The sequence below is a fragment of the Oncorhynchus gorbuscha genome, linkage group LG20, assembly GCF_021184085.1.
Source record: "Oncorhynchus gorbuscha isolate QuinsamMale2020 ecotype Even-year linkage group LG20, OgorEven_v1.0, whole genome shotgun sequence".
In the NCBI taxonomy this organism is placed as follows: domain Eukaryota; kingdom Metazoa; phylum Chordata; class Actinopteri; order Salmoniformes; family Salmonidae; genus Oncorhynchus; species Oncorhynchus gorbuscha.
The window spans coordinates 36,139,118-36,158,279 of record NC_060192.1 but is presented as its reverse complement, the minus strand read 5'-3'; the positions used below and the strand labels follow the sequence as shown (position 1 = coordinate 36,158,279).

The 19,162-nt window shown below is 42.8% G+C and overlaps 1 protein-coding gene across 1 annotated transcript in view; it reads right to left on the bottom strand.

Moving 5' to 3' along the window:
- The window catches only part of pds5b (PDS5 cohesin associated factor B), a 101,565-nt gene that overhangs the window by 60,789 nt on the left and 21,614 nt on the right, over positions 1–19,162 (bottom strand). Inside the window, exons 2-5 of the mRNA XM_046316885.1 lie at positions 8,143–8,268; positions 7,349–7,552; positions 3,775–3,861; positions 972–1,069 (exon numbers count right to left, since the gene is read on the bottom strand). Of these exons, the coding sequence (XP_046172841.1) occupies positions 972–1,069; positions 3,775–3,861; positions 7,349–7,552; positions 8,143–8,250 (497 nt within the window). The 5' untranslated portion in view covers positions 8,251–8,268. The remainder of the gene's footprint in view (positions 1–971; positions 1,070–3,774; positions 3,862–7,348; positions 7,553–8,142; positions 8,269–19,162) is intronic.

The following is a 19,162-nucleotide window of genomic DNA, read 5'->3' as shown; positions in this document are numbered from 1 at the left end:
AGTCACAGGGGTAAAAATGAAAGCAATTAATCCCCCCCCCCCCCCAAAACACACAGGACATAGATGGTTGAGAAAAAAAGCAGATGCTCAGGTGGGCGGGGCTGAGCGTTGCTACATACAAGCCGCTCTGATCTCGTTCGACTAGCTCACTGCCAAGTTCTCTGCTGCAGAATTCAGCCCTCGAGGCTGTGTTGAGTAGATGGAGAGAGTGGGACACAGAGAGAGAAAGAGAGAGGGGGACACAGAGAGAGAAAGAGAGAGGGGACACAGAGAGAGAAAGAGAGAGGGGGACACAGAGAGAGAAAGAGAGAGGGGACACAGAGAGAGAAAGAGAGAGGGGGACACAGAGAGAGAAAGAGAGAGGGGGACACAGAGAGAGAAAGAGAGAGGGGGACACAGAGAGAGAAAGAGAGAGGGGGACACAGAGAGAGAAAGAGAGAGGGGACACAGAGAGAGAAAGAGAGAGGGGGACACAGAGAGAGAAAGAGAGAGGGGGACACAGAGAGAGAAAGAGAGAGGGGGACACAGAGAGAGAAAGAGAGAGGGGGACACAGAGAGAGAAAGAGAGAGGGGACACTGAGAGAGAAAGAGAGGGGAGACACAGAGAGAGAGAGAAAGAGAGAGGGGACACTGAGAGAGAAAGAGAGGGGAGACACAGAGAGAGAGAGAAAGAGAGAGGGGACACTGAGAGAGAAAGAAGAGGGGGACACAGAGAGAGAAAGAGAGAGGGGACACTGAGAGAGAAAGAGAGAGGGGGACACAGAGAAAGAGAGGACACAGAGAGAGAAAGAGAAAGGGGACACAGAGAGAGAAAGAGAGAGGGGACACAGAGAGAGAAAGAGAGAGGGGGACACAGAGAGAGAAAGAGAGAGGGGACACTGAGAGAGAAAGAGAGGGGAGACACAGAGAGAGAGAGAAAGAGAAAGAGAGGGGAGCGAGAAAAGAGAGAGAAGTGTATATGTGGTACATACTTGATGACCTGGAACAGGGTCCTGTAGAGCTGAGTAAAGATCTCATTGCTGTCCTCCAGCTCAAAGCAGATGTTATAGGACTTCACCCACGCTATGTTCTACAAAGAGAGAGAGAGAGAGGTTAACACTATACAGAGAGAGAGAGAGAGAGAGAGAGAGAGAGAGAGAGAGAGAGATTAACACTATACAGACAGAGAGAGGGGTTAACACTATACAGAGAGAGAGAGAGGTTAACACTATACAGAGAGAGAGAGAGGTTAACACTATACAGAGAGAGGTTAACACTATACAGAGAGAGAGGTTAACACTATACAGAGAGAGAGAGGTTAACACTATACAGAGAGAGAGAGAGGGGTTAACACTATACAGAAAGAGAGATAGAGGTTAACACCATACAGAGAGAGAGAGAGAGGTTAACACCATACAGAGAGAGAGAGAGGTTAACACTATACAGAGAGAGAGAGAGGTTAACACTATACAGAGAGAGAGAGGGGTTAACACTATACAGAGAGAGAGATAGAGGTTAACACCATACAGAGAGAGAGAGAGAGAGGTTAACACTATACAGAGAGAGAGAGAGGTTAACACTATACAGAGAGAGAGGGTTAACACTATACAGAGAGAGAGAGAGAGAGAGAGAGGTTAACACTATACAGAGAGAGAGAGAGGTTAACACTATACAGAGAGAGAGAGGGGTTAACACTATACAGAGAGAGAGGGTTAACACTATACAGAGAGAGAGAGAGGTTAACACTATACAGAGAGAGAGGGTTAACACTATACAGAGAGAGAGAGGGTTAACACTATACAGAAAGAGAGATAGAGGTTAACACCATACAGAGAGAGAGAGAGAGGTTAACACCATACAGAGAGAGAGAGAGAGAGGTTAACACTATACAGAGAGAGAGAGGGTTAACACTATACAGAGAGAGAGAGGGGTTAACACTATACAGAGAGAGAGATAGAGGTTAACACCATACAGAGAGAGAGAGAGAGGTTAACACTATACAGAGAGAGAGAGAGGTTAACACTATACAGAGAGAGGGGTTAACACTATACAGAGAGAGAGAGAGAGGTTAACACTATACAGAGAGAGAGAGAGAGAGAGAGAGAGAGAGAGAGGTTAACACTATACAGAGAGAGAGAGGTTAACACTATACAGAGAGAGAGAGGGTTAACACTATACAGAGAGAGAGGGGTTAACACTATACACAGAGAGAGAGGGGTTAACACTATACAGAGAGAGGTTAACACTATACAGAGAGAGGTTAACACTATACAGAGAGAGAGAGAGAGAGAGAGAGGTTAACACTATACAGAGAGAGAGAGAGGTTAACACTATACAGAGAGAGAGGGGTTAACACTATACAGAGAGAGAGAGGGGTTAACACTATACAGAGAGAGAGGGGTTAACACTATACAGAGAGAGAGAGAGAGGTTAACACTATACAGAGAGAGAGAGAGGTTAACACTATACAGAGAGAGAGAGGTTAACACTATACACAGAGAGAGAGAGAGGTTAACACTATACAGAGAGAGAGAGTTAACACTATACAGAGAGAGAGGTTAACACTATACAGAGAGAGAGAGAGGTTAACACTATACAGAGAGAGAGAGGGGTTAACACTATACAGAGAGAAAGAGAGGTTAACACTATACAGAGAGAGAGAGAGGTTAACACTATACACAGAGAGAGAGAGAGGTTAACACTATACACAGAGAGAGAGAGGTTAACACTATACAGAGAGAGAGAGAGGTTAACACTATACAGAGAGAGAGAGGGGTTAACACTATACAGAGAGAGAGAGGGGTTAACACTATACAGAGAGAGAGAGGGGTTAACACTATACAGAGAGAGAGAGAGGGGTTAACACTATACAGAGAGAGAGAGAGGGGGTTAACACTATACAGAGAGAGAGAGGTTAACACTATACAGAGAGAGAGAGAGGTTAACACTATACAGAGAGAGAGAGAGGTTAACACTATACAGAGAGAGAGAGGTTAACACTATACAGAGAGAGAGAGAGAGGTTAACACTATACAGAGAGAGAGAGGTTAACACTATACAGAGAAAGAGGTTAACACTATACAGAGAGAGAGAGAGAGGTTAACACTACACAGAGAGAGAGAGGTTAACACTATACAGAGAGATAGAGAGAGGTTAACACTATACAGAGAGAGAGAGAGGTTAACACTATACAGAGAGAGAGAGAGGTTAACACTATACAGAGAGAGAGAGAGGTTAACACTATACAGAGAGAGAGAGAGGTTAACACTATACAGAGATATATGGTTACCATGAAAAGTAATTCCCCTCAATGTATTTTTTATATTTCATGACTCTAAGACCAGGAAAATGTATTCAAAATAATTATGAAACTTCAGAAGCTTTGTTAAATAGGGAAAATATTGAAATATTTTTCTATATCTTGAAAAGTTTATATTTTGGAAATAAGAGATTTTCAGACAGTGACAATATGTAATGCGCAGTACACAGAAACCACCAGCACATGCTGACCCCTGACCACTTACCTCCAGCAGGTAGAAGTATATATTGAACTGATCCCTAACCCCTTACCTCCAGCAGGTAGAAGTATGTGTTAAATGACCCCTGATCCCTTACCTCCAGCAGGTAGAAGTATGTGTTAAATGACCCCTGACCCCTTACCTCCAGCAGGTAGAAGTATGTGTTAAATGACCCCTGACCCCTTACCTCCAGCAGGTAGAAGTATGTGTTAAATGACCCCTGACCCCTTACCTCCAGCAGGTAGAAGTATGTGTTAAATGACCCCTGACGCCTTACCTCCAGCAGGTAGAAGTATCTGTTAAACTGAGCACTCTTGGTGTCCTCCAGTCCTTTCAGCTGGCGAGTGATGAACATGAAGATATCCTGAAAATAACAACCACGAACACACAACCATCAATAACCATTAGAACCATTAGAAGCAGTCTACAGACCAAACACGGATGTGTTACTTTAGGCTAACTAACTGTAGCTACAGACAGAGTGAAGGGTCTAGGCTAGCCTTATTGTCTGTGGCGATCTCAATTGGCAAGAGTTGAGATCGCCAGCTGAAAATATTTTTGGGGATTCCAGATTGTTCTGGCAAATTTTCACGTAGAAACTTAATTGGGAGAAAGGATGTTTGACATGGTTTTAACATTTGTATAACAAACCAATTTTGAGATTATCATGATGAAATTGGCCATTTTGAACCCTTTTCAGTCCTATACATGCTTCCTGCAAGACAATATGATGTGTAAACCTTACATGATACAAACATCATCTTGGTGTCATTTAGGGCTGTCCACAACGAGAAAAAAAAACCTTAGTCGACCGAGAGTAGTCTGTTCTTTCGACCAATCGATTTGGTCAACATATAGACACACCTTGTTTGAATAAAATCACCTACATGTAGGCTACTGAGCTTGTCTGATGCTTTAAGCACTGCAATTTAAAAATGAAGACAAATTACTAAAGAGGGCGCCAGAGATCAATATACTCTAACCAGAAGAAATGAAAAACCTGTTCCAGACCCCCCCCCTCCTCCCGCTGTCTGCTGCTGGCCTTTGTAGATTGTGCCGTTACGCTCCTGAAGTACACCAGCGGCCGGCAACTTTTTCCATTTGGAGTGCCAAGTTATCCGACCAGTTCTACTGATCTGCGTGCCAGTTATGATTTTCATATGCACATTTTCGTGGAACAGTTTCTAGTTTATAATAATTCTCTTCATTTCGCAAAATCAATGGTATTTGGTTAATCAAAATGCAAAATAAAAATGATAAACACCTAAAAAATAAAGTTTAAAAAAGGTACTTCTATTGCCAACTATGTAAAAAAAAGTGCCTATATAAAGCCAACAAATTAAAACATAGCAGCCAGCAGGTAGAAAATATCCTGATAAAAATAAATATCCTATGAATCACATTGGCTATCCCATGTGGCCTGTCTGCAAGGAACTGGAAACATTGTAGCAACTATTGTATTTAACTTGGTTCTGCTGCTAACTGGAAACATTGTAGCAACTATTATATTTAACTTGGTTCTACTGCAAACTGGAAACATTGTAGCAACTATTGTATTTAACTTGGTTCTACTGCAAACTGGAAACATTGTAGCAACTATTATATTTAACTTGGTTCTACTGCAAACTGGAAACATTGTAGCAACTATTGTATTTAACTTGGTTCTACTGCAAACTGGAAACATTGTAGCAACTATTGTTTTTAACTTGGTTCTACTGCAAACTGGAAACATTGTAGCAACTATTGGATTTAACTTGGTTCTACTGCAAACTGGAAACATTGTAGCAACTATTGGATTTAACTTGGTTCTACTGCAAACTGGAAACATTGTAGCAACTATTGTATTTAACTTGGTTCTACTGCAAACTGGAAACATTGTAGCAACTATTGGATTTAACTTGGTTCTACTGCAAACTGGAAACATTGTAGCAACTATTGGATTTAACTTGGTTCTACTGCAAACTGGAAACATTGTAGCAACTATTGGATTTAACTTGGTTCTACTGCAAACTGGAAACATTGTATAAAATATTCTGTGCCCTCAGGAGTTTCCTGCTTCAGTGAGCTCCGGACAGACAGACAGACAGACACTGCTGTCTGCTATTTTGTGCAGAGGATAAGAAGGAAACAGGTAGGCCTATTTTATTAAGTTTCAACCGGATCAGAGCATGACATCCCCCCTTCATGCTGAGTGGTAATCAAAAGGGAGAGAGGTGGAAAATTGACAATAGTTCCTCCATGCAGCTTTTCTCAATTGATGTAAAAACAGACTTTGTTTAGTTGCTGTTTTAAAGGCGAAGAAAAACATTATTTGAGAAACGCCACAGTGACGGTGAGTTAAGCCAATCAGAAATAGTATCAGATCTCCATATGGACACATGTATAGGCCTACATTAACGTGCAGGCCATGTCGACTAGTCCTACTTCTATACATGTAAACAAGTGCGTGCGTTGTCCTTACTCAAGACTGACTGTTCCAAACAAAAAGAGGAACTAATAAATTGACAACTGGTTAATGGAATGAAATAAAACCTCAACTTTTTTTCCCTCGCAAGTGTAGCCGACAATGAAACACTTCTAAAAATTGTAAGAGTGTAATAATAATATACTGAATGCATTAAATGAACATTGTAGATTAGAAATGAAGGGAATGAACAGGAAATGTACTGCTGGTGTGTCCTCTCCTTCCACAGTGGATACAATGTCCACCATTTTTTTTTTTTAAACATATATTTGCCTAAATAAATAGACTAAATAAATTGACCAAACCATCGACCAGTCAACATGTGGTCAGCTCCGGTGTCATTCAGGCTGAAGCTCCCGAGTGGCGCAGGGGTCTAAGACACTGCATCTCAGTGCAAGAGGCGTCACTACAGCCCCTTGTTCGAATCCAGGCTGAATCACATCCGGCCATGATTTGGAGCCCCATAAGGTGGCCCAGCTTCGTCTGGGTTTGGCTCATTGTAAGAATAACAATTTGTTCTTACCCGACTCGCCTAGTTGAAGAAAGGTTACACATTATACTCCCTACTGCATGCTCTAACATATGGAGTAAGTATAGGTTCTGAAATACACATTCATTTATTCAACATCAAAAATATTATCTCAAAACAACCATTTTGATTTTGCTTCTTTTTTGTATTTTTGTGTTGTTTAAAAAAACAACAACATTGGTTATAACTACTGTATATACTCTTAAAAACACATAATATTTCCAGAGTGGCTTTCTGGTACTTTTAAAGATATGACCCTTTTTATACACAGAAATTGACACTCTGGGTCATTAACCAATCACAGCGCTCCTTTAGGATGGCACATTCAGCAAGTCACCAGCAGAGGGAGTTCTATTTGACTCCATTTTCCCATTCACTGTGTTGGTGGTGCGCATAACATTATTCATAACTTCAGAATTAGCAGAGAGCCCACTCTGGAAATATGATGTACTTGTAGAGTATACTGTTACAAACAATATGTCTTAAAATGAACAAAATCAATAAGGGTAGTTTGGAGAAATTAGTATAAATATTAGTAATTTTGAATTAAATTCATGTTTGTGCATACTCCATTTGTTAGAGGCCACTTTGAGGAGTATGATGAGAGCAAGATCATGTCTGTATCATGTACGGTTCACGGATCATAGGGTCTTACATGTATAGGTCTAAAAAAGGGCCTAAAACTGACATTTTCGTCATGATTTATTAAAAAAAAATGGGTTTGTGATGCAAACATCCTTCCTCCCAATGAAGTTTCTATGTGAAAATTTGCCAGAACAATCGAGACACTAAAAATATCTGGTGGAATCATCCTAGTTATATCTTCAGTTTATCAGGTGATATGTATGGAGAAGTTACCTTCAGTTTATCAGGTGATGTGTAGGGGGCCTCTGGGGCGTAGATTCTGAAAATGTCGGCCAAGCAGCAGGCCACTAGGAGGCGAACGTCCTTGTCAGGGTGCTTCAGGAAGAAGTCAGACGCCAGATGGAGAGCCAGGTTCAGGTACAACTCCTTCTCCTCCTCACTGTCCTGATCCATGTCCATGAATGTTTTCACCACCATCTACACACACAGAGACAGAGAGACAGAGAGAGACAGAGAGAGGCAGAGAGAGAGAGAGAGAGAGGTGGATTCATTGATTGACTGACAGGTTGAGGTAAAGCTCCCCTCTCTTACCTCCCCGTCTTCATCCATGTCCATCTTCACCACCATCACACAATCAATCAATCAGGTAGTCAAACAATAAAATCACAGTCAATCTTTATTATCCTGTATAAAGGCCGTCTTTTCCATGGTCCGTCTAGCATGGGCCACAAATTCTACAGTTCCACTGAAGAAGAAAAAAAGAGGTCCAAGAACACATCCTTGCGGGACTAAAGGAGTATAACAATACACAGTATAATAATAATAACAATAACAACAACAACAAAAATGTAGGGCTATAGCAGGGCTGTTCAATTGCCAGAACACCTGCTTTTTAAAAATTCTTCCCCATAGTATCTAATTGCACTCATCTCGTGTCCCAGGTCAGAATTAGTCCCTGGTTAAAAGGAGATGAAAACCCCAAAAAGTGTTTAGGCCGTCCAGGAGTGGAATAGAACAGTCCTAGCTATTGGGCTGTGGTCGGGCTAATAAATAGAGACATTACTGACCTTGAGTCGGCGGACCATCTCCTCCTTGGAGATGTTGCTGGAGATCTCCTTGACCCCCGGAGGGTAGGTGATCTTCCCATCGGCCGCTCGAGACTTAGAGTGAGCCATACTCCCAGCTCAGTACTCCTACACAGAGACAGAGAGAGACACAGACATTTAGAGAGAGCCATACTCTCAGCTCAGTACTCCTACACAGAGAGAGACAAAGACACTTAGAGAGAGCCATACTCCCAGCTCAGTACTCCTACACAGAGAGAGACACAGACACTTAGTGAGAGCCATACTCTCAGCTCAGTACTCCTACACAGAGACACAGACACTTAGAGAGAGCCATACTCCCAGCTCAGTACTCCTACACAGAGAGAGACACAGACACTTAGAGAGAGCCATACTCCCAGCTCAGTACTCCAACACAGAGAGAGACACAGACACTTAGAGAGAGCCATACTCTCAGCTCAGTACTCCTACACAGAGAGAGACAAAGACACTTAGAGAGAGCCATACTCCCAGCTCAGTACTCCAACACAGAGAGAGACACAGACACTTAGAGAGAGCCATACTCCTCAGCTCAGTACTCCTACACAGAGAGAGACACAGACACTTAGAGAGAGCCATACTCCCAGCTCAGCTCCAACACAGTAGAGAGACACAGACACTTAGAGAGAGCCATACTCTCAGCTCAGTACTCCTACACAGAGAGAGACACAGACACTTAGAGAGAGCCATACTCTCAGCTCAGTACTCCAACACAGAGAGAGACAAAGACACGTAGAGAGAGCCATACTCCCAGCTCAGTACTCCTACACAGAGAGAGACACAGACACTTAGAGAGAGCCATACTCTCAGCTCAGTACTCCTACACAGAGAGAGAGAGAGAGACACAGACACTTAGAGAGAGCCATACTCTCAGCTCAGTACTCCTACACAGAGAGAGACAGACACTTAGAGAGAGCCATACTCTCAGCTCAGTCCTCCTATAGTGTAATGATGCTAACAGTTAACCGTTAATCGGTTAACAGGCCAAAAATATATTTGACTGGTCATGCATACCAGTCTATAGGTCAATTTGCATAATTTAGTGGAATTAAAGTGTGTATTTTCTTTAGTCGCCATGCATGTTATTTAGCCACGTGCGCAGCATACAGAACATGGGCTATTCCGTTCAGCAAACTATCACCTGTCAGACAGCGCGATAGCAGCTCCTCAAAACGTGAGTGAAAACATGCACTTTTAAGCCCAGTCATCACGCAACAAATAACAATTCTAAATGGGATCGGATGTTAGAAATGGTTGATGACCACGAGTCACGACAAAGAAGATCTATACCCTGAACAGGCAGTTAACCCACTGTTCCTAGATCAGTGAACCCACTGTTCCTAGACCGTCATTGAAAATAAGAATTTGTTCTTAACTGACTTGCCTGGTTAATTATTATTATTTTTTAAAATTTGCAACGCAGCCTAGTGACATCATTATTTATTTTTTTACATTTGCAACGCAGCCTAGTGACATCAGCAACGCAGCCTAGTGACATCAGCAACGCAGCCTAGTGACATCAGCAACGCAGCCTAGTGACATCAGCAACGCAGCCTAGTGACATCAGCAACGCAGCCTAGTGACATCAGCAACGCAGCCTAGTGACATCAGCAACGCAGCCTAGTGACATCAGCAAGTTGTTGCTGTTAGAAAGAAGGGGGAAACGTAAGTTTGACAGAAATGTTCATCTATCACAAATGGAACCGCTCTGTTTAGAACGGTGTCTTTAACATTTTATTAGCTTCTTCATTAAAGGAGTTGAATGTTCAATAATAGGCTAGGGTGGCAGGCGGCAGGTAGCCTAGTGGTTAGAGCAGGTAGCCTAGTGGTTAGAGGCAGGTAGCCTAGTGGTTAGAGGCAGTTAGCCTAGTGGTTAGAGGCAGGTAGCCTAGTGGTTAGAGGCAGGTAGCCTAGTGGTTAGAGGCAGGTAGCCTAGTGGTTAGAGGCAGGTAGCCTAGTGGTTAGAGCAGGTAGCCTAGTGGTTAGAGCAGGTAGCCTAGTGGTTAGAGCAGGTAGCCTAGTGGTTAGAGCAGGTAGCCTAGTGGTTAGAGCAGGTAGCCTAGTGGTTAGAGGCAGGTAGCCTAGTGGTTAGAGGCAGGTAGCCTAGTGGTTAGAGGCAGGTAGCCTAGTGGTTAGAGGCAGGTAGCCTAGTGGTTAGAGGCAGGTAGCCTAGTGGTTAGAGGCAGGTAGCCTAGTGGTTAGAGGCAGGTAGCCTAGTGGTTAGAGCAGGTAGTCTAGTGGTTAGAGCAGGTAGCCTAGTGGCTGGAGCAGGTAGCCTAGTGGTTAGAGCAGGTAGCCTAGTGTAGCCTAGTGGTTAGAGCAGGTAGCCTAGTGGTTAGAGCAGGTAGCCTAGTGGTTAGAGCAGGTAGCCTAGTGGTTAGAGCAGGTAGCCTAGTGGTTAGAGCGTTGGGCCAGTAAACGGTAAGGTTGCTGGATCGAATCCCCGAGTTGACACGGTAAAAGTCTGTCGTTCTGCCCCTGAACAAGGCAGTTAATTCACTGTTCCCCGGTAGGCCGTCATTGTAAATAAGAATTTGTTCTTAACTGACTTGCCTTGTTAAATAAAAGGTTACATTTAAATAATATAGTATTTTGACTGTAAGATGATAGATAGGGTTTCTATTGTTGCATAAAAATGTCCATTCCTTGTATAGTATTTTTTTCCATCCCGTTTCCACTGATCATCCTTGAGATGTTTCTACAACTTGATTGGAGTCTATCTGTGGTAAATTCAATTGGATTGGACATTATTTGAAAAGGCACACACCTGTCTATATAAGGTCCTACAGTTGACAGTGCATGTCAGAGCTAAAAACCAAGCCATGAGGTTGAAGGAATTGTCCGTAGAGCTCAGAGACAGGATTGTGTCTAGGCACAGATCTGGGGAAAGGTACCAAAAAATATCTGAAGCATTGAAGATCCCCAAGAACACAGTGGTCTCCCATCATTATTAAATGGAAGAAGTTTGGAACCACCAAGAATCTTCAATATCTCTTACACAAAGTTGGCATGACTATGGAAATTACAGTATTCTCAATCAGGGTAGGATGAAGAAAAAGCTGAGAAGAAAAAGCTTTTTAAGGTTCAATCAGGGTAGGAAACCATATTGTTTTTAAGGTCAGGAAGTCCTGACAGAAGAACAAACACAACAATCCAGCAGTGTCTCCGTCATTCTTAAATTGACAAAGTTTGGAACCATCAAGACTCTTCCTAGAGCTGGCCGCCCGGCCAAACGGAGCAATCGAAGGAGAAGGGCGTTGGTGTCAAAGAACCTTATGGTCACTCTGACAGAGCTCCAGAGTTCTTCTGTGGAGATGAGAGAACCTTCTAGAAAGACAACCATCTCTGCAGCACTCCACCACTCCACAAATCAGGCCTTTATGGTAGAGTGGCCAGATGGAAGCCACTCCTCAGTAAAAGGCACATGACAGCCCTCTTGGAGTTTGCCAAAAGGCACCTAAAGACTCTCAGACCATTAGAAACAAGACTCTGGTTTGATGAAACCAAGATTTAACTCTTTGGCATGAATGCCAAGCGTCACATTTGGAAGAAACCTGGTACCATCCCTACAATGAAGCATGGCGGTGGCAGCATCATGCTGTGGGGATGTTTTTCAGCGGCAGGGTCTGTGAGATTAGTCAGGATACAAAGTACATAGAGATCCTTGATGAAAACCTGCTCAAGACCTCAGACTGGGGCGAAGGTTCACCTTCCAACAGGACGATGACCAAAAGCACACAGCCAAGACAGTGCAGGAGTGGCTTCGGGACAAGTCTCTGACTTGCTTCGTCATTAAATGGGTATATGTGTGTAGATTGAGAGGAAAAAAAACATTTTCATCAATTTTAGAGTAAGGCTGTAACGTAACAAAATGTGGAAAAAGTCAAGGGGTCTGAATACTTTTCGAATGCACTGTATGAAAATCATACCCGGCATAGAGATCAGTAGAAATGGTAAGATAAATTGGTATTCCACATGAGAAAGGTTGTCGACCTATTACCAGGAAGCAGGAAGTTCAGGACAGTGACAACGGCAGAATCTGCGAAGGCCAGATGGAGCAGGATGGTCAGGTCAGGGTTTTTTCTTACGGTTATCTTGATTTCTTGCTCCCTCTAGTCATTATCGTCGTATTTCATCAAACAGTGTGCTTAAAGCATCAGACAAGATCAATGCATACATAGTTGATTTTAATAAAACGCATAGGGTGTTTCTATATGGAAAAATGAACGTTTTAAAATGTCTACCAATCGATTGGTCGAAAGTACAGACGGCTTTCGGTTAACAAGATCAATGCATATATAGTGGTTAGTGGTTAGAGCGTTGGACTAGAGTGGTGGACTAGTAACCGGAAGGTTGCGAGTTCAAACCCCCCCGAGCTGACAAGGTACAAATCTGTCGTTCTGCACCTGAACAGGCAGTTAACCCACTGTTCCCAGGCAGTCATTGAAAATAAGAATTTGTTCTTAACTGACTTGTCTAGTTAAATAAAGGTAAAATTAAAATAAAACCGATATATTTTGGGGGTCGGTGACAGCCCTAGAAGATTGTGATGGTTTCTCTTAAGTTGTAATCGTCTATATTTGTATGACGTTGTATTTATAAATTGTGTACAGGGCTACTTGTAGAATAAATCTTGGGACTCTGTGCTAAAATAAAGGTGATATAAAGATTCCAAACAAGATCAGGTGTTCCCCGCTAAGATTTTTGGGAGTAGCGGAATAGATCGAAATGGATATAGGGGAAACCCTGGTACCGACCTCTGGTTTCTAAAGTTAACGTGGAGAGATGGGTGAAAATGAAAAACCTAGCACATTTCAAAACTGGCTAAAGGCCTTAAACCAATCCTATAAACCACAAAGGACTAGAGGAAACATGACATCATACAGCATAGCATCAAGCTCGGAGAGTCTCTGAAATATTGAACGAGGTAGGCTATTCTGAGAGACTGAGGTAATGGTACTTCGGACCATGGCGGCATCCCAAACCCCATTCCCTATAATGCACCAATTTTGCCCAGGGCCCATAGGGTCTGGTCTAAAGTAGTGCACTATATAGGGAATAAGGTTCCATAGGTCTCTGGTCTAAAGTAGTGCACTATATAGGGAGTAGGGTGCCAAAGGGCTCTGGTCAAATGTAGTGCACTATATATAGGGAATAGGGTGCCACCATTTTAGATACAGCCCACGTGTCTAGGATGATAGTGCACACCAGAGAATCTCTCTCTCTCGGGGGAAAAAAGGGGAAAGAACACATTTCAACCAATCCAATAAACCATCAACGCAAAGAGAAAACACGCTGTCATACAAAATGTCAAGCTCGGAGAGCCTGTGAAATGTTGAACCAGGTAGGCTATTCCGAGCGTGAGGTAATGGTATTTTGGACAGTGTGTCTCGGCTGGTCGCCAGAAAATCCCTGTCCTTTCACGCTCCCATTCCATTATCAACACTAGAGGTGTAAATTATAAAATGTTAAAAACTAAATTTGTATCCGTAAAGAAAAATGTCCATGGGAAATCTTTTTTTTTTAGGTGGGGGGCTCACCTGCTTTCCCTTTACTAATGATGCAAGGAGCGTGTGTTCAGTTCATGTAGAATATCCCAGCCTATTCATTGATGATAGGCCCTGCTTCACTTCAGTTGTGAGACACTGCAAGCCAAGAAATGGCAAAATACAGTATTCCAATGCGATATAGAGCTATTGCATGGTGGCCAACCTGTCAATACTGCCCCCCCCCCCTCTCCGGCCCTGTCCCCCCCCCCCTCCCTCTCCCCTCTCTCCCGGCCCTGTTCCCCCCCTCTCTCTCCGGCCCTGTGGCCCCCCCTCCGTTCCGGAAAGATCCGATCGTTTGCATTCTCAACAGTACGGCAACTAATTAGTCTCCACCGTTCCAAAAAATCTTAGGAGTCGATTCCAAGCGGAAGAAAAGTTGTATTTTTACTAAATGTCTCGTTAAGTCACGGTATTTAAACGTTAAAGTACTTTTTTAGGAGGGCGATCGGCACGCAGGCAGCTCGAGATTTTTTGATGATCAGTTCTGGTGATGGACGTTAGTCCCACTCCAGACAAGACATTCCTTCAGACGAGTGAAATGCCCGTTAAGTGGCGCTTCGAAACTATCGTCAGAGAAGGTTTTGTGTTGGAATTTAAAAATCCGTAGCCTACACTTACAGATATAACGTCATTGTCCGACCATAGTGATATAACGACATTGTCCGACCATAGTGATATAACGACATTGTCATTGTCCGACCATAGTGACATAACGACATTGTCCGACCATAGTGATATAACGACATTGTCCGACCATACCGACCATAGTGATATAACGACATTGTCCGACCATAGTGATATAACGACATTGTCCGACCATACCAACCATAGTGACATAACGACATTGTCCGGCCATACCAACCATAGTGACATAACGACATTGTCCGACCATAGTGATATAACGACATTGTCCAACCATACCAACCATAGTGACATAACGACATTGTCCGGCCATACCAACCATAGTGACATAACGACATTGTCCGGCCATACCAACCATAGTGATATAACGACATTGTCCGACCATAGTGACATAACGACATTGTCCGGCCATAGTGACATAACGACATTGTCCGGCCATACCAACCATAGTGACATAACGACATTGTCCGGCCATAGTGACATAACGACATTGTCCGGCCATAGTGACATAACGACATTGTCCGGCCATAGTGACATAACAACATTGTCCGACCATAGTGATATAACGACATTGTCCGACCATACCGACCATAGTGACATTGTCCGGCCATAGTGACATAACGACATTGTCCGGCCATAGTGACATAACGACATTGTCCGACCATAGTGACATAACGACATTGTCCGACCATAGTGACATAACGACATTGTCCGACCATAGTGACATAACGACATTGTCCGACCATAGTGACATAACGACATTGTCCGACCATAGTGATATAACGACATTGTCCGACCATAGTGATATAACGACATTGTCCGACCATAGTGACATAACGACATTGTCCGACCATGGTGATATAACGACATTGTCCGACCATGGTGATATAATGACATAGTGCTATAACGACATTGTCCGACCATGGTGATATAACGCCATTGTGATATAATGACATAGTGCTATAACGACATTGTCCGACCATGGTGATATAACGCCATTGTGATATAACGACATTGTCCGACCATGGTGATATAACGACATGGTGATATAACGACATTGTCCGACCATAGTGATATAACGACATGGTGATATAACGACATTGTCCGACCATAGTGATATAACGACATGGTGATATAACGACATTGTCCGACCATAGTGCTATAACGACATGGTGATATAACGACATTGTCCGACCATAGTGATATAACGACATGGTGATATAACGACATTGTCCGACCATAGTGATATAACGACATGGTGATATAACGACATTGTGATATAACGACATGGTGATATAATGACATAGTGATATAACGACATTGTCCGACCATAGTGATATAACGGCATGGTGATATAACGACATTGTCCGACCATAGTGATATAACGACATGGTGATATAACGACATTGTCCGACCATAGTGCTATAACGACATTGTGATATAACGACATTGTCCGACCATACCGACCATAGTGATATAACGACATTGTCCGACCATAGTGATATAACGACATTGTCCGACCATAGTGACATAACGACATTGTCCGACCATGGTGATATAACACCATTGTGATATAATGACAGTGATATAACGTCATTGTCCGACCATAGTGATATAACGACATGGTGATATAACGACATTGTCCGACCATAGTGCTATAACGACATGGTGATATAACGACATTGTCCGACCATAGTGCTATAACGACATGGTGATATAACGACATTGTCCGACCATACCGGCCATAGTGATATAACGACATTGTCCGACCATGGTGATATAACGACATTGTCCAACCATACCGACCATAGTGATATAACGACATTGTCCAACCATGGTGATATAACGACATTGTCCGACCATAGTGATATAACGACATTGTCCGACCATACCGACCATAGTGATATAACAACATTGTCCGGCCATACCAACCATAGTGATATAACGACATTGTCCGACCATAGTGATATAACGACATTGTCCGACCATAGTGATATAACGACATTGTCCGACCATGGTGATATAACGACATTGTCCGACCATGGTGATATAACGACATTGTCCGACCATACCGGCCATAGTGACATTGTCCGGCCATAGTGATATAACGACATTGTCCGACCATAGTGATATAACGACATTGTCCGACCATAGTGATATAACAACATTGTCCGACCATAGTGATATAACGACATTGTCAATACCACTGCTTATAACTAGCTATAAAGTAAAGTATAACTACAAGAAATCTAAGATGAGTCAAATGACATCCAGCTCAGGGTTCCAGCTATGCATTTGGTTTGCTGACTTGCTAAGTGGCGAAATGTCAAGATCAAGCTTCTTGTTTTTTAAATATTTTTAAATAGCACCCATTTGTGTGCACTTCCTGTACCCCCGTACGGTACAGAAACGGTCTGACTATGAAATTCTAGATACCTCTCAACCATATTATATACAGACAGTTCTCTGGACCCAGATTAAAACTATTCCTGGAATAGAAAGCATGCCCAATGGAGAATCTCTATTGACAGTGTTTTCTGGTCCAGGAAAAGGTTTACCAGTAATCTGGAGTTAAGTCCCAAATGCCAGCCTATTACCTACATAGTTCTATGGGCCCTGGTCAAAAGTAGTGCACTATATAGCTAGCGAATAGGGTGGCATTTGGGACGCACGGCCTGAGTCAGGGAAACCGTCCCTAGCAGCAGGGCCACATGGATTATGCAGGACAGTCATAACTGCATCAGTTATACTTTACTAAATTCAGTCAGTTATAGTTTACTGTAAAGCCTAAATTCAGTCAGTTATACTTTACTAAATTCAGTCAGTTATACTTTACTAAATTCAGTCAGTTATAGTTTACTGGTTAGTTATAGTTTACTAAATTCAGTCAGTTATACTTTACTAAATTCAGTCAGTTATAGTTTACTGTAAAGCCTAAATTCAGTCAGTTATAGTTTACTGTAAAGCCTAAATTCAGTCAGTTATAGTTTACTGTAAAGCCTAAATTCAGTCAGTTATAGTTTACCGGTTAGTTATAGTTTACTAAATTCAGTCAGTTATACATTACTAAATTCAGTCAGTTATAGTTTACTGTAAAGCCTAAATTCAGTCAGTTATAGTTTACTGTTAGCCTAAATTCAGTCAGTTATAGTTTACTGGTTAGTTATAGTTTATCACCATACCATACACCCCAGCAGCCAAATACTGCCAAGGCGGAAACCAGAAATATGCTGCTGCACTGAGATTTTAACCACAACCACCCCCTGCTTCAACAGGGTAGTGCAGCACACACACACGCTCTCAGACACACACACAGTCTGCCAGACTGTTCTGTCACTGACCTCGTTTCAACCCACAGCTGCTGCCAGAGAAGAACCCAATCCCTTATCAGCCTAGAGCAGAGCAGGGCTGAGGGGTGTACTCAGCAACTTAGACCAGGCCTGAGGACCAGACTCAGCAACATAGACCAGGGCTGAGGGGTGTACTCAGCAACTTAGACCAGGGTTGAGGACCAGGGCTGAGGGGTGTTCTTAGCCATTTAGACCAGGGCTGAGGACCAGGGCTGAGGGGTGTTCTCAGCAACTTAGACCAGGGCTGAGGACCAGGGCTGAGGGGTGTTCTTAGCCATTTAGACCAGGGCTGAGGACCAGACTCAGCAACAGACCCAGCCTGAGGACCAGACTCAGCAACTTAGACCAGGGCTGAGGGGTGTACTCATCAACTTAGACCAGGGCTGAGGACCAGGGCTGAGGGGTGTTCTTAGCCATTTAGACCAGGGCTGAGGACCAGGGCTGAGGGGTGTACTTAGCCATTTAGACCGGGGCTGAGGGGTGTTCTTAGCCATTTAGACCAGGGCTGAGGACCAGGGCTCAGGGGTGTTCTTAGCCATTTAGACCAGGGCTGAGGACCAGGGCTGAGGGGTGTTCTTAGCAACTTAGAACAGTGTTGAGGACCAGGGCTGAGGAGTGTTCTTAGCCATTTAGACCAGGGCTGAGGGGTGTTCTTAGCAACTTAGACCAGCGCTGAGGACCAGGGCTGAGGGACGTACTCAGCAACTTAGACCAGGTTTGTGTTCTGTCAATGTACTGAAACACACAGAATGCTGCAGATAGAAATGAAATGTATAGAGTTGAAATGATTCCCTATTCTACAGGAATCTGATCTATTCTACAGGAATCTGATCTATTCTACAGGAATCTGATCTATTCTACAGGAATCTGATCTATTCTACAGGAATCTGATCTATTCTACAGGAATCTGATCTATTCTACAGGAATCTGATCTATTCTACAGGAATCTGATCTATTCTACACAATATTAATTTCGTCAATGAAACATAGTGCCAGAAATACTTGTCAAAACACCTATTTTTTTCAGTAGCAATTGACGAGATGATAACTGACTAAATAGACCCAGAAAATAAGAAACGAAAACGAAAAAGATGGTTAATTTCAATTCATGTATCCATCCATGTATCCATCCATGTATGTATCCACCCATTTATCCACCCATGTATCCATTTTAAAACCAAACAATACATTTCACTTAGTTTTTACCATTCTAACTGCATAGCGGTAACACATGTATTTGAATGGTAAATCTCTTGATAACCTGGGTAAATCAAGATGACATAGGCCTACACACAATATAGGCGAAGGCATATTCAATAGGGGTGTGTGCAGTAATGCATCCATTTTAAAATTAAACAATACATTTGACTTTGTTTTTAACATTCTAACTACATAACAACATAATGGTAATATCTCTTGATGAACTGGGTAAATTAAGGTCTA